The sequence below is a fragment of the Debaryomyces fabryi genome, assembly GCF_001447935.2.
Source record: "Debaryomyces fabryi strain CBS 789 chromosome Unknown contig00086, whole genome shotgun sequence".
NCBI classification, from domain to species: domain Eukaryota; kingdom Fungi; phylum Ascomycota; class Pichiomycetes; order Serinales; family Debaryomycetaceae; genus Debaryomyces; species Debaryomyces fabryi.
Window position 1 is genome coordinate 1 of NW_015385512.1, and position 21100 is coordinate 21100.

The 21100-nt window shown below is 34.9% G+C and overlaps 9 protein-coding genes across 9 annotated transcripts; 5 read left to right on the forward strand and 4 right to left on the reverse strand.

Moving 5' to 3' along the window:
* Positions 1-357: 357 nt before the first annotated feature.
* On the forward strand, positions 358-1248 carry AC631_03748 (uncharacterized protein; the record flags this gene model as incomplete). The annotated part of the gene is made up of 1 exon (XM_015612577.1): positions 358-1248. The coding sequence occupies one exon, from the start codon at positions 358-360 to the stop codon at positions 1246-1248; it is 891 nt and encodes a 296-aa protein (XP_015466573.1).
* Positions 1249-1440: 192 nt separating this feature from the next.
* On the reverse strand, positions 1441-6948 carry ECM29 (Ecm29p; the record flags this gene model as incomplete). Its single annotated transcript, XM_015612578.1, has 1 exon — positions 1441-6948. One exon carries the CDS (start codon positions 6946-6948, stop codon positions 1441-1443), a length of 5508 nt encoding a protein of 1835 aa, XP_015466574.1.
* A 211-nt stretch (positions 6949-7159) lies between these two features.
* GCD2 (translation initiation factor eIF2B subunit delta) lies at positions 7160-8752 on the reverse strand (the record flags this gene model as incomplete). The annotated part of the gene is made up of 1 exon (XM_015612579.1): positions 7160-8752. One exon carries the CDS (start codon positions 8750-8752, stop codon positions 7160-7162), a length of 1593 nt encoding a protein of 530 aa, XP_015466575.1.
* A 182-nt stretch (positions 8753-8934) lies between these two features.
* AC631_03751 (aminophospholipid-translocating P4-type ATPase) lies at positions 8935-12876 on the reverse strand (the record flags this gene model as incomplete). The annotated part of the gene is made up of 1 exon (XM_015612580.1): positions 8935-12876. One exon carries the CDS (start codon positions 12874-12876, stop codon positions 8935-8937), a length of 3942 nt encoding a protein of 1313 aa, XP_015466576.1.
* Positions 12877-13142: 266 nt separating this feature from the next.
* Positions 13143-14471, forward strand: PRO2 (glutamate-5-semialdehyde dehydrogenase; the record flags this gene model as incomplete). The annotated part of the gene is made up of 1 exon (XM_015612581.1): positions 13143-14471. The coding sequence occupies one exon, from the start codon at positions 13143-13145 to the stop codon at positions 14469-14471; it is 1329 nt and encodes a 442-aa protein (XP_015466577.1).
* Positions 14472-14509: 38 nt separating this feature from the next.
* On the reverse strand, positions 14510-15373 carry MET8 (bifunctional precorrin-2 dehydrogenase/sirohydrochlorin ferrochelatase; the record flags this gene model as incomplete). The annotated part of the gene is made up of 1 exon (XM_015612582.1): positions 14510-15373. The coding sequence occupies one exon, from the start codon at positions 15371-15373 to the stop codon at positions 14510-14512; it is 864 nt and encodes a 287-aa protein (XP_015466578.1).
* A 984-nt stretch (positions 15374-16357) lies between these two features.
* AC631_03754 (GTPase-activating protein) lies at positions 16358-18244 on the forward strand (the record flags this gene model as incomplete). Its single annotated transcript, XM_015612583.1, has 1 exon — positions 16358-18244. One exon carries the CDS (start codon positions 16358-16360, stop codon positions 18242-18244), a length of 1887 nt encoding a protein of 628 aa, XP_015466579.1.
* Positions 18245-18738: 494 nt separating this feature from the next.
* Positions 18739-19173, forward strand: RPS12 (40S ribosomal protein eS12; the record flags this gene model as incomplete). The annotated part of the gene is made up of 1 exon (XM_015612584.1): positions 18739-19173. One exon carries the CDS (start codon positions 18739-18741, stop codon positions 19171-19173), a length of 435 nt encoding a protein of 144 aa, XP_015466580.1.
* A 522-nt stretch (positions 19174-19695) lies between these two features.
* AC631_03756 (uncharacterized protein) lies at positions 19696-20898 on the forward strand (the record flags this gene model as incomplete). The annotated part of the gene is made up of 1 exon (XM_015612585.1): positions 19696-20898. One exon carries the CDS (start codon positions 19696-19698, stop codon positions 20896-20898), a length of 1203 nt encoding a protein of 400 aa, XP_015466581.1.
* Between the last annotated feature and the right edge of the window lie 202 nt (positions 20899-21100).

Below are 21100 nucleotides of genomic sequence, written 5' to 3' on the forward strand. Positions count from 1 at the left end.
TCAATAAGTTATATAGTTAATATATTTTTTTATTGCTGTATATTAATTGTTCTTGTAAGTTTATCTGAAATTGAAGGTCGTTAATTTTCTATCATGAAGTAAATATATGGAAGGATAGTAATAACTATCATCCTTACAAAGCTTCAGGTCCAGTAGAGTATAATAAACTTCTGTTTAGCGTTCTGCCATATGCATTAGATTCAAGCGCTGTATTTTTATTTTAATGCTGGTTAAAACCTATTACTCAGCAATGGATGCAAAAAATCGACGCTATTAGTGAGCAATATTAAGCTGAACTATAAGTAGGGTAATTATTCCTATTCATGAATCTTGAAAGTAAGTGTCTAACAAGATATAATGAAAGTAGATAATAGCGTACAGTGGAAGTATCAAGATCCCAATACAATTGATTTCAAACCTTTAAATGTTGCCGTTATTGGTGGTACTGGGGGAATTGGTCGTGCCATCAGTCGTCTTTTGGCTTTGAGTGGAGCTAATGTCTTTGTTGTTGGACAAACTTTTAGAGATAGTGATGTCAAGGGGATTAATTTTATAAAGGGTGACCTCAGTTCTATCGCCGAAGCAAAGCGAATTGCAAAGGAACTTCCACAAGATAAATTAGATATTGCTATTTTCACTGCTGGTATCTTTGCTTCTTCAAAACGAGAAGAGACTGGAGAAGGACTAGAGCGTGATATGGCTGTTAGTTATTTAAATCGTCTAGCAATGATACGAACGATTGCTCCTACATTCGAGAAATCCAAGAGTGAGCTAGGATTTAATAAAAGAATTTTTATCATGGGCTTTCCAGGGAATGATCAGCTTGGGACTATTGATAATCTCAATCAAGAGAAAAGCTATGGTACGATGCAAGCACATATGAACACGGTTGCTGGTAATGAAGCACTCGTTGTTGACCTGGCAGAACGTTATAAATATGTTGGTTTTTACGGGTTAAATCCTGGTTTGATCAGAACCAATATTCGTAGCAATTTGTTCGGCAATGGTATACTTCACACAGTAGCTGAATCGCTTATCGGGTGGTTTAATCAAAGTGCCGATGATTATGCAAAGAAAATTGTACCACTATTTGTAAGCCCAGACATCGAGAATCATAGTGGAGCGATGTTTAATAACAAAGGCCAAGCTGTCTTGGGTTCTAAAGGTTTCACTAAAGAGTACGCCAAAGATTTCATTGCTAAATCAGAGGTATTATTAAAGAGTAAGGGATTGGATACTGAATCCTAGTAATCTTATCAACAACTATACAAATATAATAGTATCTTATTATAATTTAATGATTGATTAAAATAAAGTATATTTCTATGTAGTTTAAATGTTCGAAATAATTTAGATATTCGTAATCCTCTACTTATTTATTGTTTATAGTAAAATTATGAAAATAATCGGTATGAAGTAGAGAGAAAGCATTCCGAAGGTTTAATCGTTAACCTTTAATAACTCACTTTGAATAATTGCCGAATTTTCAGTATTCCGAAATTCTGTTAAAGAACTTGTAAGATTTTGAGCCTTCTTGACTTCGTTTACCTTTTCGAAGTACATAATAAGTATCCTGCTAAATCTTATGAATTGAATTTTTACATTTTCAATGCTATTTGATTGCAAGCACTCACCTTCCAATAATTTCCAATTACTATATAGTAGTTCCATTTCTTCATTATCAATGGTTATGTCATTGCTAATCAAGTCTTTAATAAAACTCAAAAGACACTGATTGATTTGAACTTTTGATCTCCACGTAACATCAATTTTTGACTTGAACAAGTTGATTGAACTTTTCAACATTAATTTGCATAAACTATTATTGATTGGCATGGCTACTGTGTCGAATAAATTTTGAATGAACAATAATCTGTCCTCTTCCAACTTAACCATTATCTTACCAGGCTTCTCATCTTCCATTTCGTCGTCTGAATCTTCATAATAAGCATCAGATAACAAATCAGTCATCAAGCCCACATATGTTTCTACTAACTCATCAGACGGAAATTCCTTCAAATACTTGCCCATTAGCTTAACTGCGTGTTTTTGATATTCTTTATTTCTCCTCTTTGCTTCTGTCAAAATCACTTTGTTTAGCTTGTTGAATAATACATTGTCATTATTAATCAACGACTTGGATTTTACGGAAATTGACACAAGTGATTCTAATACCAATTCTTTCCCGGACCAGGATTTTCCTTTGCATGCTTCAATCAAAATATTGAATAATTCATTCATGATCTGTTGGGGGAAGGTCGTAGTTTCTTCAATAGAATCACATAAAGCTACTATAGCCTTCCCAATAGTTTTTCTTATTCCATATTGATTAGAAGTTAAATAGGTTTCGCAGATGTCACAAATTTCTTTCATGTACAACTTGATTGAGTTATTACCAGATGTACTTTCGATCCATTCTCTTTCAAACGGTTTTTTGACACTTTTTACACTATCATACTTCCCAATAAATGCTAGAGGCAAAAATGCAGATAAAACTAATTCAAACTTATCACCAGAATACTTTGACATACTCTCACTACCAATACCTGCAATCTCCCTACTTCTATCATCATCGCTCTCAAAGTAAAGTTTCAGTAAAACTTTGGAGTATTCAATAATTTTATCAATCGATGAAATTCGGCACAAATATCCTGCAGCTGTAGCATAAGATGATGCAATAGTATCGTTTTTGTCACCGAGTTGATTAATACATGTCTTCAATAACTGGTCACCGTAGGGCTTAACAAGCTCAAGATGTTTAATAACTAAACTTACTAAAACCCTACTACCACATACTTTTGATGGTAAGCCTATTGATCTTTTAATTGATTGTTGTAAGATTTGCACTGTACCTGGCATTAAAGAATCATCTAGCGAGTCTAATAATTTTTCAATAGCATCCATCATTGGTGAATGCCCGAGACTCTGTAATCTTTGAGCATCAATATCATTACTTTTCATGTTATATTTATCTGCATTCAATACAAGATAATTAACTGCCTCAGGCTCCAAAGATGACATAAGATTAATAAAATTGTCAAGCAAGTTTGGTATAAATGGCTTGATTGCCGATCCTCCCACTTTACATAATTTTAATATCGTATCTAATGCAAACTTCTTAATATCTTCAGCGTCTGAAAGTAAACCCTTAGAACCTAACAAGAATGGTATCAAATTAGTAAGAACTTTCTTTGCTTTATTAGTAGATACGCCAGATTTAACATCGGCTGTTCTTGTCAATGTTGTTGCTAATGACCTTGTCAAGCCAGACCCTTCCTTACGGACACTTTCCTTTATATCATCCATTGCTCTAAAGCTCATACCCCAAATTTGCTCAATACTTTCTTCATATGCTTCCAAAGGGACAGTTTGCAATAAATCGTTGAGCGCAGCAGTGCTTGCTTGTCGAACACGCCATTCCTTATTACCCATTTCTTTCAATAATTCATTTAAAATTAAATCAAAATTATCGTTAACTGTTTTCGAAGAATCTTTAATCAATGCATTCCATATGTCATTCATTGATTTGGAAACAGAAGAGTTCGGATCGTACCTGTACCTGTATAATTTAGGAATCAACTTATTAGCTAGGCCCTTGTTAGACGAAATTAATTCATCAAGACTAGATTTAGATAAAATTGATCCCAAACCAAAAGCCATTCCCTTCCTTGAAGACCATAATGCAGAAGATTTTGCTAAGGACATAAATTTATAAACTAAACTAGGATCACCAACATCAGATGCCAAATTCAAAACATCTTTATATGTTGATACCGAACCATCATTTGTCTTCAATAAATCAGGTTCAAATAACTCAGTTTCATGGCCAACCGAACCTGCTGCTAATGTCGATGAATTAGAATCAGTGAACGATTTTAACAAGCCACGTACTAAGGTGTCTTTTAAATTATGATCTCCCATTTCATAAACAATACTTAAACCACGGGATGCCGATTCTTGAACTAGTTCATCTCTATCAGCTAAAAATCTCATGAACGTGAGATGAATCTCTGTAGCACGGTCTTTAATATCGCTGAGATGACCACAGTATTGAACTAAAGACAACAACCAGATACATCCTGCTTTTCTCAAAGAAGGTTTAGTATTATTACAGGACTCTAATGTAACTTTCAAAATTAATGGAAGCCTTAAAGTATTCGATGGGATATACTCTATGGACTCATCTTGAATATCCATTTGTCTTTCAAGAACTTTAGAATCCCATCCAGCTGCGAGAATAGTAAAAGCTTCTCCACTTGTAAATACATATTCAATTTGTTTGGAAACATGAGTATCATACACCAATTTTTCATATTCGTTAAGTTTTTTTGTATCAGTTGCATCATTACAAGCCATGGCAAGATGAGATAACGTCAAAACAGACCTCTCATCACACTTTTTGACCCTTGGTTTAATTTCTTCAACGAATTTGCTCACGAATGTTTTAACTCTGACGTCAACTTCAAGCTCTGGGCCCAAGACACCAAATATTGCTATTTGCGAAACACATTCTAAGCTAATGCTATAAGTATTCAGATTTTGAAGCGCATCCAAAAGCTTATCACAAAATGCAACTAGCAATTCAGAATCAATAAACTCGATTCTTTTACGGAGAGCTAGTCTAGACAACACATAAGCAGCAATAAGTAATTTGCTCTTCAAAGGCGGACTCTGCAAGTCCTCTATTACTAGGTTATTGAGTAAGTTATTAATTCCCAAATTGTCATTAATTGGATGACTTGCAATAACACCGATTGATTTGGCAATCTGTATGGATGAAGATTCATTCAAAGATCGATCGTTTGATATCAGTAATAAATCAGATATAAATGGAGCCAGCTTTTCAATAACGCTTGAAGGAGATAATGATATTAATTTCGTAAATATGGTACCGTAAGTAATATTGGATAAAATTTTATTATTATTTCTATATTGGCCAATAAAACAATCAAATATGATTGATAAAAATACCCTGAAAGAGCTTTCATAAGACTTAGAATTATTATCCATTGTAGAGTCTTCTTGAGAAACCAATCTAATCTCTTTTATCAAACAATCAATAACGGTTCGATCGACATCAATAGCCTTGTCAATTCTCACTAACCACTCTTCATCTGGTACAACGACTGTAGACTTACTAGAAATTGACTGCATAACCAACGTGTGGAGAATAAATTGAATACCACATGCCATACAACCAAACAATGTAGAATTTTTTTGATCTTCGGCGGTATTTAATTCTGCTTTCAATGTAAAAACAATGTCAGAAAAGGATGGAAATTCCGCCTTAGAGTTACTACCTAGTAAATCAGAAGTCGCTCTAAATTCAAGTGTATTGGAAGATTGCAAAATATTGAACCAATATGGGTGAAGACCTCTTTGTGCTTCTTCAATAGTATCTGGTCTATTATCCTTCGACGTTCCAAAAATGCATAAAACTCTCGCTTCTGAATCGCTAAACGGGAAAGCACAATTTATGTATTTTATTGCAATATATCGACAGGAATGTAAATTTTCTTTTAATTCAATTTTATCTTCACTGAGATACTTTTTAGCCAAAGCTTTGAGCTTATTTTTTGAGATTGTAGAAATTTTTGGTAAGTGAATAGTCAACCCAGAGAGTGCATCTTGAATGGCCGATCTTAAATCAGATTCCTCTCCCTCAAGTGACTGAAATAAAAATTCAAAGTATGTGAAATCTTCCAAAATCAACTCAGGGTTAGATTTTAAAATATTCCCCAATGCTTCGTATTGTAACAGCCGTTGATTAATAGCGGAAGAATAGTTTCTGACGCCGGCCATATCTATTCGAGGCCAGCCTTCGCCCATTAAATTACTCCTGAGTTGAGCCGCCATGTCAATATTAAATTCTTTAACTGATTCAAGGCTTTCGTTCTCAGCATTATTTTTACTTACCCATTTTATAAAATGGACAGCCGTCCTTTTCAACTTAGAATAATCAGATGCTAATGCAACACTAGATAGTTTTGATATATCCGAATGCTTAGCTGCATACTGGCTTTTGAGTAATATAGATAGAATTCTTTCCTGTAATACAGGTCCAACAGGGGGAGTAAATGTTGCAGATGAGCCGAGAAATAACTCTACTAATGAATTAATAAATGAAGAATCTTCAAGATTTATGTCAAGCTTTCTGAAAAGAATTTCTGATGGGTCACTGATTGAAGATGATGAATCACAAGACGCAATCAACAAGGGAATAGCCATATTTATCGATTGAAAACCAGATTTTAGAAATTCTAATAAACGTAACTTGACCGCATATATTTCCTGTGATGACTTGTAGGATACACCAGCATCTTGCGTAAAAAAAGCCGTATCTGCTGTACTTAAACCAGGAGATTGAAGTGGGTTAGTAGTTGAGTTGGGCTGCAATAATAGAAATTTACTTATCGCTCTGGAAAGAAACTCTTCATCCTGAGGATGTTTATCAAAACGTAAAAATATGTTCATTTCACTGTATTCTTTTGAATCTCTTTCTGGAACTTTCCAACAATCTAAAAGTTTGCAAAATACATTAAATAACCTTGAAGTTACACTTGTAGGATACGTGCTTATATTTTCAATAACTTTTGGTACCAAATCCTTCTTTTCCTCGGGAGACAACCTCTCAATAGACCTTGATATAAGTAATAACGAATACAATCGTACTAGAGGAGGACCCTCTCCAGCTGGTAGCTTTGGGTTTTTGACTTGGTCCAATAATGCATTAACAGGTAATTTAATAGTTCTTGCTGCAGAAATTCGAGGAATTAGGTACTGGATTATCTTCAATATGGCTTGTCTTACTTCAGTATAAGGACTACCCAATTTCAAGAGTAACGGAGCTAGATATAATTTTAATGTTTCCTCGAATTTCTTGTCATCTTCTGCTAGTGCTATACGAAGCTCAACCTTATTTATCAAGGTCAATTCGCTTTCTGACATTGTGGGTATTAATCTATATTATTAGAATCTATTATTCAAAACAATCTACTTATATGTCAGCTAATCTTTCTCATATGTCTAAAGAGAAATCATACTGGATGGCAAAAAAGATCAAATACAGATCGAGCGCGAATGTTTACAGATCGTTACATTATCTTCTAGATTGTACAGCTTTCAATAAGTACTATATATATATATCTATTCAAACTATTTAAGCACTTTTGTATTCTCTTAAAATGACAGGAACTGATGAAGGCGGTAAAGCACCTAACTCAGTGACAACTTTCTTTATATATTCCGGAGGAGTTAAATCATACATAATATTCAAAATATTCAAATTATCAATATCCTGCCAGTTCTTCAAAAGAGATTCATTTGTATCTTTTCCAGATATTTCTTCATCGGTATTACTATTCTTTTGTTTTTGCTGCTTATTTTTATTGTTCAAATTGTTGGTGGCTTTAGTTTTTTCTTCTTCACACTGTTTTATAAATTGCTCCAAAGCAAATGATTTCTTCTGTGGCGGTTTCTTTGAACCGATGTCCTGTATCAAGTCTCCACTATCCGCCAATTCATTAGTTGTAACAGAGTCTAACTGAACTTTATCTGAAAACTTAATAGACTCACAAAAGGCCAATACCGGAATGTTTCTTGTGTGGCACATCATGGCAATTAAACCAGTACCAACACGAGAAAAGAGACGACCATTAGATAACATCGCGTGTGCACCCAAAAATACGCAATCAACGTCTTCTAGTATGGTAGATGATAATGAGTTGATCAAAACATACTGTACTTTAAGATGATCCTGCGTAATAGGCTTCAGCTTGTAGATCTTCCTAGTTGCAGACTCTGCATCAGAGTTGTTGGCTTCCTCTATATTAGGTGAATAGTTCGTATTTACTAGGTTAGTTAACAAATTCTTTCCTTCGAATAGCGGCCTAGAATCAACAATTATTAAGTTAAATTTCTTGTTTTGTTGATTAACACAGTACTTAAACAAGTTTTCTAATACATGTGAATGTCCGAAAGTTAAAATGGTGGAGCCATTTGTGACATGCTTTGATGCATTTTCGATTATGAGCATATCAGATAAGTCAATTTTTTCCTTGATAAGATCGTCAATTCTTTGATTTAATATTTCCTTTGCCTGCTGCTCTGTGGTATCAATCGAGATATGGGAAATTTCTTGCTTCAACAATCTAATTGCATTTCCCATGGATACAGATAATGGACGTGCTGTCTTCAAATATTCAATTTGATGAGATAAATGACCTGTCAAGTGTCTAGTTAAAGTTGTATTTGGTGGTGTTTGATAGTCGCTTATAACTACCTTGAAAGTTTCTAACATATTTCTCAATCTTGAAATAGATCCCACAATTTTATAGTTGGAGTATTTCAAAGTTAATGATAATATCGCTGGATGCACAATATGAGAGATCGATGGCGAAGATGCATTTCTTTGTTCCCTAGTTTCCAAATGACTGAACAAGGCTGGAATTTTCTTTTTAGCGCTGGCATCTTTAATCAATGTTTGATTCAATTGTTTCTTTAAATTTGTATTCGTAGCAGTTTGTTGCTGTTTCTTCCTTTCCATTTTTTGTTGTGCCAATTGGTCTTGCTGTTCGGGAGTGATACCACTTGCTTCCTTTTGAGCAGCTCTTTTGGCTGCCTTCTCTTTCTTCTTTAATTCTTTCAACTCTTTATTTGATAGTTGTTTTTCCCCAGCCGGGACAGTAGCAGATGCATCAGGTGTCACCTTTTCCGCTGATTGCAGCTTATCAGACGCTGGTTGTTCGCTCATTACAGATGGTACCCTAATATATCGTCTTCATACAGAGAAATAATAGCAGTTGATACCATGATACAAAAATTTAAAGTCGATGCTAAAAGTCGTGCATACACAAATATGAATCATGATGTAGTTTTATTACAAATTAATGATTAAAATAATCCTATAATGTTCTGAAGTTGATCCTATATAACTTAGTTACCTTCTGATAATTCACCAAAAACACCTCTCTTTTTGGTTGTATCATATAATCTAACAATTTTTTCTTGATTCTGGTTGTCAACTTGAGAAAATGCAAAACCTCTCTGTTTCTTTATTCTTTGAACTTGTCTCACCTTTCTAATAGCCTTTTGAAACTGTTCCATCCTTGGTCTATAATCTTGAATGTTGTATTTTTGTATTTCTTGAACATAGTGGTAACTTTCAGGGCTATAGCTTCTTTTGAAAAATTTCCACGCAAAATCTCTAAGAAGGCATAATACTGAAACGCCAAAAACCATACTCCAAAAGGTAAGGGATGGATATGTCGCTTTCAACACACCACGGTATTCTTGAGAAACATTAATCATAGGAGCGACAGTCGCGTATGCTGGGAAAATGCCTATCCATAAAAGGAAAGATCCAGGGATTGCAAGTAAAGTATACTTAGTCCACATGGTGACAACCAACGCAGCTTTCCCTAATGCAGTCAAAGTACATGTGGTAAAAACAGCTGTCCCCCAGGTCCAATTATTGGCAACCAATCCATTGCTCAATTGATCACCGTGTTGATAAATAAATATTGAACACAAGAATATAATAGCTGAGTGATAGAATCCGTTAGCAATCCAACCCCAGAAGATTGATACGTTGAAGAATTTTTTTTTCTGTCCTAATTGATATAATTGAGGGTAACGATCCAATAATCTTGCATTAACAAACTGATCAAAAACACCCATTACAAATGGTGGAAATACAGTGAAAAAGACATTATAGAAAGTTAAAGTCCACGATTCAATGATTGATTGACCTGAAAAACAGTTCGCAAAAACGAACCAAAACTGAGTCATGTATAGAGTAACATTCTTGTAGAAGGAATAAAGAATTGCATTCGAAATACGTTGATAGGACCAAGCACCGTGAACTAATAATAATTTTTTCAAGTACTTGAATTGTCCAATAGAAACATCTGCACTTCTGGCTGCTTGCATACCTTCTTGACCACTAATACCCACACCAACGTGAGCAGCTTGAATCATTGATACATCATTAGCACCATCACCGATGGCTAGGAGCAAAGAATCTTTCTTCTTTCTTTTAACCATTTTTACAACAAGTGCCTTCTGCAATGGTGAGACACGACAACAGATAACTGCCTTACAGAGAGAACCTAATTGAATAAACATATCTTCTAATTCAGGCTCCAAAGCATATGTTAAGGAATGTCCATCGATAACTAAAGCTAACGAAGATTCCAAAGTATCATCTTCCATATCATATTGATGTTCCTGAATAGCTGATATCTTTTCTTGTAAATTTAATTTAGTGTCATTTTTGGTTTCTTCATTGATTATTAATAAATTCATATCTTCACTTAACAATTTGCAGGACATACCAATGTTAATAGCAGTTTCCTGTCTATCACCTGTAAGAACCCAAATTTTAATACCTGCACTCTGTAATGTGTGAATTGTTTCAGGGACGCCATCTTGTAGTTTATCTTCAATGGCTGTTGCACCCAACAAAAATAAGTCATTTTCAATTACTTCCGCAATATCATCCAATTTCTCAGACCTATTCTCTAAGGAGGTTGAAGCCTCGTAATATCTAGTAGACCAAGATTTATATTGCTCTTCTGATATAATTTTTGAGGCAATACATAACGTTCTTAAGCCTTCAGCTGCAAAACTTTCTAAGTGAGCCAAGGTAGCATCGACGAATGGACGGCCATCATCTGATAATCTTTCTAAAATAACAGTATCAGCTCCTTTACAAAATAAACGAATAACGCCATCCGGACACCTGAAAATCGCAGACATCCTCTTCCGAGTTGAGTTAAATTCGCAAATATTTAACAACTCATACTCAGAATCAACTCCGGTTAAAGTATTTCTAATTGATATACCCTTAGGCTTACGAATCGTGAACTTATAACCCAAGTCAGCAGCTCCTTGTACTAATGCACCTTCATCAGGGGATGCAGCTTGATATTTGATAGTGTCATCTACGTCATTTGTTTCTGGAATAACAGTATGACAGGCACTCAATAACGTAAAAAACTCATTGATTATGGCTGATTGCTGCAGGGAAGTATCTTTCAAATGCTCATGCAAGTTATCGAAACTGTAATAACCAACTTCAATGCCATCGTGTGATTGTACTTGATTATCTTCTGTAATTTCCTCTGTATAGCATTTACCACCTATTGAGCAGCATTTAAATTCCATAATGTTTCTGGTTAATGTTCCTGTTTTATCACTAAATATGTAATCAATTTGACCTAATTCTTCTACCAATGATGATGTTCTTACACCCGTAGGGGTATCAGTTTCAGCATAATACATATCAAGATCACTACCTATCATATATGCTTGGTAGAATTTTATAATTTCTACTGTAACAAACATAGATATAGGGACCAAATTAGAAAACAAAATGCAGTAAGTTAAGAGATTTTTAAAAAACAACGAAGCCTTATTAGTGCCACCAAGCATCAAATAACCCAACTCTTTACTATCCACACTAATTTTAATTACATTTCCAATGGACGACACAAATGACAAAAAGATCAATATAGAAAATAAGGCAATAATCTGCAAATTGATAATTCTTTCAACGTCTGTGCTCTTAATTGGAGCTGCTGTAGCATTACGCATCAACTTAGTTTCATGGCCAGTAAATACTACAACTCCGTGAATCCATTGAGTATTTCTTAAAGTAGCACCTCTTAATAATAATTGATCTGGACTTAACGGGATATCACCTACTGAGGCAAAATTTTTCAAATTTCCTTCGTAGGTATATAATGAAGAGTTCGGTTGTTCAGACAATATTTCTGATCTTGATAAATCACTCACTAAATCTCTAGGATTTACTAAGTACGATGTCTCAGACTTGGCTTGTTTAATCTTCAAATTTGTTTCACCATCGAGATTGGCAGTTTCAATATAACACAAACCTTCCGGTTCTGAAGAACTAACCAACAATAAATCTGCTGGAAATGGTTCCTCATTATTAACCTTTACTACATCACCTACCTTGACTTGAATCCATTTCTTAGAATTGAAGGCACCCGAGTTTGGATCTAAGACCAAAACCTTTGTATTATTTAGTTCTTTATCTGCACCAGCTCTTTTCAAATCTTCCATGATTTCTTTAATAGCTGAGACTAATAAAACGATTGTTAATGTACCAATAGTGGTATATCTGTTTGTTGGTGATACATTTGGAACCTGTTGAATAATAGATGTGAAGAGGAAAAACAAATTAGCATACTTACTAAACTGTTCAAATAAAAACTTTGGTATAAATGTGGCAAAATTATATTTTGTTGTAGATATGTGGTTCCCATAGTATCCATATGAAGAATTTAAGGTATGGTTCATGATGTATACTTGTCTTGGTCCCTTATGAATCGCAGTTGTATCTTCGGCTCCAGCATTAGATCGAGAAAATTTAGCCTTTGTCTTACGATAAATCTTGCGGATATCAAAATCTGACAGTCCATCATTCAAGTTATTATCTTTAAATTGTCTTTCTTCCGGCTCATTTTCCATTCCCACGTATTCGTCATTCCTATTTGGAAGTAATCCACCAAATAATCCCGACCTTTGTTGTGGTTTATCATTGGCCGTACTCAATAATGGGACCTTACGCTGACTACTTGAACCATGTCCTAGTGATTCAAACGTATCATCTCCTTCTATTTCGTCATCTGATATGATGAAGTTGTCTTCGAAAGGATTACCAGGCTGAGCATGTTGTTGCTGAGACGTTACGTGACTATAAGGACTATTCTCAACGTTTGTATTGTAGCTGTTTCTAGTATCCAAATCCAAATCTATAAGGTTTTCTGGTTCGGAAAATGGACTTGTATGATTACCATTCGTGTTGTTCATTCTATTATCATCTTTATTCCTATCATTGAAATACGACATGTTCAAGCTTCAAATTAACTTATACTTCACTTGAAACTCAATCCAATTCGCTAATTGACTTAATAGGTTATGCTTATGCCTTACTGGTATGATTAAATCAGACTTATGCTAAGACTAGCATGCCAGAACTAGAAGTAAATACGTTACCAAAATTTATCGGGCTCAGATCAATCACGTGCGTAAATATCTCTTCGTAACATTTGACTCACTTAGATGATGAAGCATAGTATCGGAAAGAAAGAAGAAATTATAGGCTGAAAGTTGACATGGCAGAATCTATTGCAAAGGATGCTAACAATGCATTCTCTCTCTTAAAAACATTATCTAATGAGCAAAGGTCTTCAGCGTTACAGAAGATCCATGATGCCTTACAGAAAAGCAAGGAACAAATTATTGAAGCCAATAAGATTGATATGGATAATGCTGTTAAGGGCAGCTTATCTTCATCTTTGATTAAAAGATTAGATTTATCTAACAGTGGAAAGTTTGACACTATGTTACAAGGGATTTTGGACGTTGCTCAGTTACCAGATCCAGTTGGAAAATGTACTTTGGCCAAAAAGATTGACGAAGGTTTGAACTTATATAGAGTCTCAGCACCTATTGGTGTTTTATTGATTATTTTTGAATCAAGACCAGAAGTTATTGCTAATATCACTGCATTAGCTATTAAATCTGGTAATGCAGCTATATTAAAGGGCGGGAAAGAGTCGTACCAAACCTTTAAAGTGATGAGTGATATCGTCAATACTACCTTAGATAAGGAGACGGATGTTCCAGGACCTGCGATTCAATTGATTCAATCTCGAGAAGAAGTTGGTGATTTATTACTGCAGGATAAATATATTGATTTAGTTATTCCAAGAGGTTCAAACGAGTTGGTTCGTAATATTAAATCAAACACAAAGATTCCAGTTTTGGGCCATGCCGACGGTATTTGTTCTATATATATTGACAAGGAGGCTGATTTGGATAAGGCTACAAGGGTATTGGTGGACTCTAAGACCAATTACCCAGCTGGTTGTAATGCAGTTGAACAACTTTTGATTCATCAAGATATCGCAAATGACAGCGAAAAGTTGAATAAAATCATAAATTCGTTGATTAGTGCCAAAGTAACTTCACATGTTGTTCCAGAGATCAAATCGAAGCTTACAAACCCAGATCAAGATTTAATTAAGGACGCAACAGATGATGCATTTGATAAAGAATATTTATCGTTCGATATTTCTGTGAAATCAGTTGCTTCTGCAGCTGATGCCATCAGTCATATCAATGAGCACTCGTCAAAACATACAGAGAGTATTATTACTGAAAATAAGGCTACTGCTGAGACATTCATGAAAGCCATTGATTCTGCTGGTGTTTACTGGAATTGCTCGACCCGTTTCGCCGATGGGTTCAGATATGGTTTTGGAACTGAGGTCGGAATTAGTACCAACAAAATTCATGCCAGAGGTCCAGTTGGATTAGAAGGATTGATGAGTTATCAATACCAATTGAGAGGTGATGGACATATTGTTGCGGACTACGTAGGTGGTGGCGGTAAAAAGGTTTTCGTTCACGAAGACTTAGATACCAATGTAGATTTGTAAATGCAATCTAATATACAAAATTGATTATGCTAAAGATATTAATTATATAAAGCTAGCTTGAAACTATCGTAATCTTGAGGAGGATACTCTGGGAAGTACTTGATAATCTTATCTACTCTCTCAAATCTATCATTGTTTCCATGTACTAACTCTAAGTCACTCCATTGTTTGAGGGTAAAGAAATCAGTCAATTTCTTAATCCATGTCATTCTGGTATCAATACTTACTAAATCATCATCAATAACAATCGTCTCTCTTAATCTTGATCTTATCAACCCCAAATTCTCAACTGCCTTGTTCAAATCAATGCCTTCAAATTGCTTAGCAATGTTATCCTTGATAAGCTTCAGGAGTCTCGGCGATTTCCCGTTGGTAGAAATCATTATCTGCAAATTATCCTGGTTAAACATGCTTCCAAAATAAAAATCGCATAGCGGAGGTTTATCAGCTATGTTGACCGGCAATCTCAAAAACTTACACTGATAGTATATTTTAGTAGACAACTCGTAGTCATCTATACAACAGCACACATTAGCAAAAACCTCGTTCTTCACCTGTTGGTCGATTTCAGCATAATGCTTGCTACTAATCAAATCATGAATAAACAATTTTTCTCCTCCAAGATCAAGTTTGCTCTTTTCGTACATGGTCAAATCTGATGATTCATAGTCCCTCTCCAACAACTTATATATATGTCCTTCTTTATTTAACTGCAAAATTCCTGCGTTTATACCTTTCTCGCTAGTTCCGCCAATTACTGTGATCTTTGCTTGTGCTCGAATCAAATGGTGTATTCTGCTTAATGCAACATCTCCACCCCCAATTACTAGACAATGTTTGTCTTTTACTTGCCACGCTAAGAGCAACGATCCACTAGGTTTCGCTTGTGCATCTAACCCCATTTTATTGTTACGAAGTGTCAAAATATGCCAAAAATAATGAAAACGTTTGGACCGGTTGCATCATAAAACTTGTCCTGGCTGCGAGAGTGAAGAGTGATAGTGTACCTAACAATGTCTCGTTGGACCGCTAACACTATTGCACGTGTTATTATAGACAATTAGTGACAGAAGTATTCCTTCTCCCCCTAATTGCCTTTGGCTACCGCTAACGGCCGCGGCAACCACAAGAGGTCATCGATAGTACTGGGTATACCCCCGCTATTGTTTTAAATCGTTACAGGCGCCATACTGCAGAGGGTCCCATAAACGCACTAATTTCTCCTAGAAGAGATTTTGGTTTGCCGGAAGAATACCTCAAACGGGTATAATCGGCTTTATGACTATTAGCTCTTAATTGCCATAGCTGTGGAATCCAGAATATCCACACCACTAGAATCATGTTTTGTAGGAAACAAGACTGACAGATGGAAATATTATCGAATGTAGTTTTATAATCTATGTGATCAGTCTACGTCATTGTTTGTAGAAACATTATTGCTTGCCGGAAATTGATATTTCTAGTGAGAAGATATGGCGTACGCGGTAAATGTCTGTAAAAAAATTACACCGTTTAACTGTGCGTGGGTGTAATTTGGAGTCGACGATTGTTCTAATAAGAATTTTTATTTATTATATCATTAGTCGTAAAACCAAGTAAGTTTATTCTTGAAAACAGATATATTTAATTATATTCCTATCACGGTAACAGTCAGTTGTTTAAATTATTTATTTCTACTCGATTGTTTCAGTGATTATCAGAATTTGCCTCAATTATCTCGAAGAATTATCGGAAGAGTAACGAGAAGAAAACGTAAGTCATTTGTGGGACCCAATTGATTCTACAAGTGAAAAAGATAAACAGAAGCAGGATTTATTGGAATTTGGATAGCTATATAGAGTTAAGGTGTCTAATTATTGATTCATCCGTGAAAGAGATAAGGTATCATGAGTTCATTCAATAGATCGGAAAGACGAAAATCAGTAGCAGAAAGAAGACCTAGTGTGCCATATATTGCTCCTGTTATCCCACATTTAGCAGGGTTAGAAAAGCCGCAAGAACACAGCTTGAAAATGGACCATTGTGACGTGTTGATTATGGGTACAGGTTTGGTGGAGAGTATATTGGCAGCGGCATTATCGTGGCAAGGTGTTGAAATATTGCATATCGATAATAAACATCACTATGGTGATCTGACTTCGACATTAACGATAGATCAATTGAAGAAATGGTGTATGGAAGTTAATCAAGGGAAGATTCAACATTTCCAAGATGCACAATTTTATATGCCTGGAGGAAAACTCAAAGATCAATTCCACAGTAAGGATTATGGTATTGACTTGACTCCTAAGATTATGTTTGCCCAATCAGACTTGTTATCCCTCTTAATAAAATCCCGGGTTTATAAGTACTTGGAATTTCAAAGTTTAAGTAACTTTCATGTTTTCGAAAACGATAACTTTAATAAGAAACTTTCAAATACTACAAAAGAAGATATCTTCACAGATCAGTCGTTATCTTTGGTGACCAAGAGATATCTTATGAAATTTTTAAAGTTTGTTTTACAAGATAATAATGATGAGAATAAGAAAAGCATTATACACGATAATACTAACGTTCCGATTGGTGAGTTTTTAACTAAGAATTTCAATCTTGCAACACCTCAAATTAATGAGTTAGTTTATTCGATTGGATTATGCACTAAGACATCAACGAAAACACCAGAGGCGTTGACTAGAATTAAGAGATTTTTGGTCTCATTTGATGTTTATGGTAATTTTCCGGTGATGGTCCTGAAATATGGTGGTCCCGGTGAAATCTCACAAGGATTTTGTCGTAGTGCTGCAGTTGCTGGTACAACTTATAAGCTAAACACTACTTTAGTTGATTATGATCCGCAGCTGAAAATTGCAAAGTTCAATGATGGTAGTAATATCAAAATAAACGAAAAGGTGATTGTATCACCAACTCAAATGCCGAAGTTTTTGCAGAAAAGTTATAATGAAATAACAGAAAACTTAAAGCCTTATAATGTGACGAGATTAGTTACTATTGTGAAAAATGATTGCAAGGAGTGGATGTCAGAACAAGAAACCTCAGCAATTGTTGTATTCCCTCCTAACTCTTTACCATCAAACAATCAACAAAGTGTTCAAGTTATAATACAGAATGGAGGTTCTGGTGTATGTCCTGAAGGACAAGCGGTTTGGTTCTCTCATAGTAACGAGCAGGACTTGAATAAAGCAAAGCAAGACTTGGAATGTGCCCATGAAAAGATGGAGTCGGCTATATTGCGTGAATCGTCTAATAATTTAGATGAAGTTTTAGATGATAAGGATTTCGTCTTAAGTGCTCAAGGTACCCCTGTATTGGTCAATTCCTTTAAATTAGGGGAGTCGTTGCAAAACTTCGTTCCTCAAGAGAAATTAGAAATTGTTTGCAAGCTTGGGTATGTCCAAAAGACTTTTGTAAAGCCTGACTTATCCAATGTCATAGCGCCAAACCCAGAGAATAATGTTTCCGCTACCACCATCAGAGATGCGGAAGACATCATTTTCTCAAACATGCCATCATCTGAAATCAGTTACGATGGAATTGTTGGCGAATGTAAACTGATTTTCTCTAGAATTACAGGTTCTGATGAGGACTTCTTCGATGTCGATTTCGAAGACGAAGACGACGATTACAACAACCGTCAAGCACCAAGCACCAATTCCAAAACTGCTCAAGGTGCCAGCACAACCAGCAACATGGATTCACCTATGTTGGACAGTGTGCTTGATAGTGATGAAGGTCATCATGAACCATTCGGTGCCGACGAAATGGAATTATGAATTTTCATCCATTTTTCCTTCCTATATAAAGAGTTTTCCTAGCTAGGCTATTCCGTTTTCATCGTTACTGGCCCAACTTAGTTGACACTATCTTGTTCACTCTTGATATTTAATATAACACTAAATTTGCCATATTTCTATATCCTGGACTTATTTATTTATACGCTTGAAAATTAATCGACTAATGTCTAATACGAAAACAACGTGTACTATATATACATATATATGATATTATCCCATTAGTTAAAGGCTAGACACCACATACCCTATATTCACTGCATTGAAGTGGTCATATACACCACATTACCTGGTATATTAGGGTTCAAGCCCCGAGTAAGATTTGAACAGCTTTGTGTAATTTTCGATTTTTTTTTTTATACCGTTCATGCGCTAACCTCAATACTGAAAAATTTCGAAGCGCACCATTTATAATAGTTCTTCTTGTTCTTTACTGAGCAGAAAATCCCTGTCGAAGAAGTCTAATTATATCAAATATGTCTGACGTTGAAGAACAACCAGTTGTCGAAGAAGTTGCCGTTGAACAACAAGAATCCGGCTCTATTTCCATCGAGGATGCTTTAAAAGTTGTCTTAAGAACTTCCTTAGTTCACGATGGTTTAGCTAGAGGTTTAAGAGAAGCCTCTAAGGCTTTATCTAGAGGTGAAGCTCAATTATGTGTCTTATGTGACTCTGTTACCGAAGAATCTATTATTAAGTTAGTTGAAGCTTTATGTAACGAACCAGAAGAAAAGATCCCATTGATCAAGGTCTCTGACGCCAAATTATTAGGTGAATGGGCTGGTTTATGTCAATTAGACAGAGAAGGTAACGCCAGAAAGGTCGTTGGTGCTTCTTGTGTTGTTGTCAAGAACTGGGGTAACGATTCCGATGAAAGAAACATTTTATTGGAACACTTCTCCCAACAATAAATTATTTGATAATTTTTAATATTATTTTATATATTGTATAGTTTATTGTGCATCTTAAAAAAACCAAGATAGTGAATGGTTAATATAATTTTTTACTATTTTAATATTGTTATTTGTAGAGAGAATGTATGTTCGGATGTTATCAAGTTAGTGCGAATTATCTGTTGCACTGTATTATTCTTCTTATCAAAATAAATACATACATATACTACGAAAGAGGCCATTAATAATGTCTAACGAAGATAGGCTTGCCAAAAAGGAGTTTAGAAAGAGAGGGCCAGGGTATGTTTTAATGATAAACGATATTATGGAGACCAAGTAACTAATATTTATGTTTTTAGAAAGAGAAATGTACAGGTAGACACGCTAAAGATCGTCCCAACTATATCTAAAACTGGAAGAAAGATATCAATTGAAAGAGAGTCAAACAACTTGAAATCTGCACTTATAGATAATGAAGACATTAAAGACTTGCCTAGGTTTAGAAGTCGTACGTCAATGTATCCTGAAAGTTCAAATGATATGAATATAGACCATCCACTGCCTGATAATGATGAAAACACGCATGTTTTGCCCATAGGCCAGTTAGATTCGGCCCCCATGCATAGTAACCGAAAGCCACTTTCAAGGAGTATTAAGATTGAAAAGAACCAAGATTTTGGTCAAGAAGAGGATACAATTCAACAAGCAAACGAAGATACCCCAAATGATTTCCAAGATGGAGATGACTTCGAAAGTGATTTTCATGAACATAACACATCTCATACTAATCCTGAGCCAGTATATCACGAAGAAAACAAAGAGAAACCAGTTAAAAGAGGGAGAGGTAGGCCTAGAAAGATTGTCAAAGATGATGAAATTGAAGCTGCACCTAAAATAAAACGGAAGAGAGGGAGACCACGAAAAGGCACAGAGGAGACTTCTCGTGTCGAAGATAACTTGGTTGAAACCCCCAGAAGATCAGCAAGAATACACAAGAAAGATATTCCTAGCTATAGAATTGAGAAAGAACCTGATGACAAGACAAGTTCCAAACCAACTCATCGTAAGCGCAAAGCTTCAAGATCAATTATTCATGAAAACAAAAAGCCGGTTTCGCTTGTAAAGATGAGACCCAACGAAACCCAGAAACCAATGTATATCAACACTGAGCGTATAATAACAAATCAGAATCGAGACAGACGATTAAGAGTAAATACTTTGGATGTGCTCAAGCATTTAATCGAAAATTTCAACCCAACAAATTCAGACTCTCAGATAGTAAACGAATCATTGATCCATAATGAGTTTAAGAATCATGTTTTACACCACTTAGGCTACTTGTTTGACGCTCATGCTAACATACATGATATGTCACTAGAGATAAATGAGATTCAAAAAAAAAAAACAGAACTAAGAAATAGAATATTTGAGTTGAAGAAAAGTCATATGAATGTAGGTTCAGAATTGAACAAAATGAGAGGCAATTATCAGGACGAGAGAACAAAATTCAAAACTTTTAATAAAATGGCAAATAAATTACAATTTTTATCTAGTACAGTAGATGGATATAAAGCAGGAAATCTTGATTCTTCAGAAAAGTCTGAGCAAATCAACAAAAATAAAGAGACGATTGACAAAGAAATATTTTCCTTAAGTAAAGTAGTCAATCCGAACTCTGGCATGTTCAAAAAATTGATCTTAATTAATAAAAAGTTAAGCAAGATTGAGAGCGAGCTTTCATAATAGTAATCAAACGTATATAAATAGAATTTAATTACATATTATAAATATATAAATATTAAAGACGAGTAGTAGAAATAGATAAAAACTGAAATAATAAAACAATATAAAGTAAAAGAGTACAGCTTGTTTATGCAGAAGTTGAATGTGATTATTATTAAAGTTATTCAATTCTATAATGCTTCATGAATAAGTATAGGCTGTT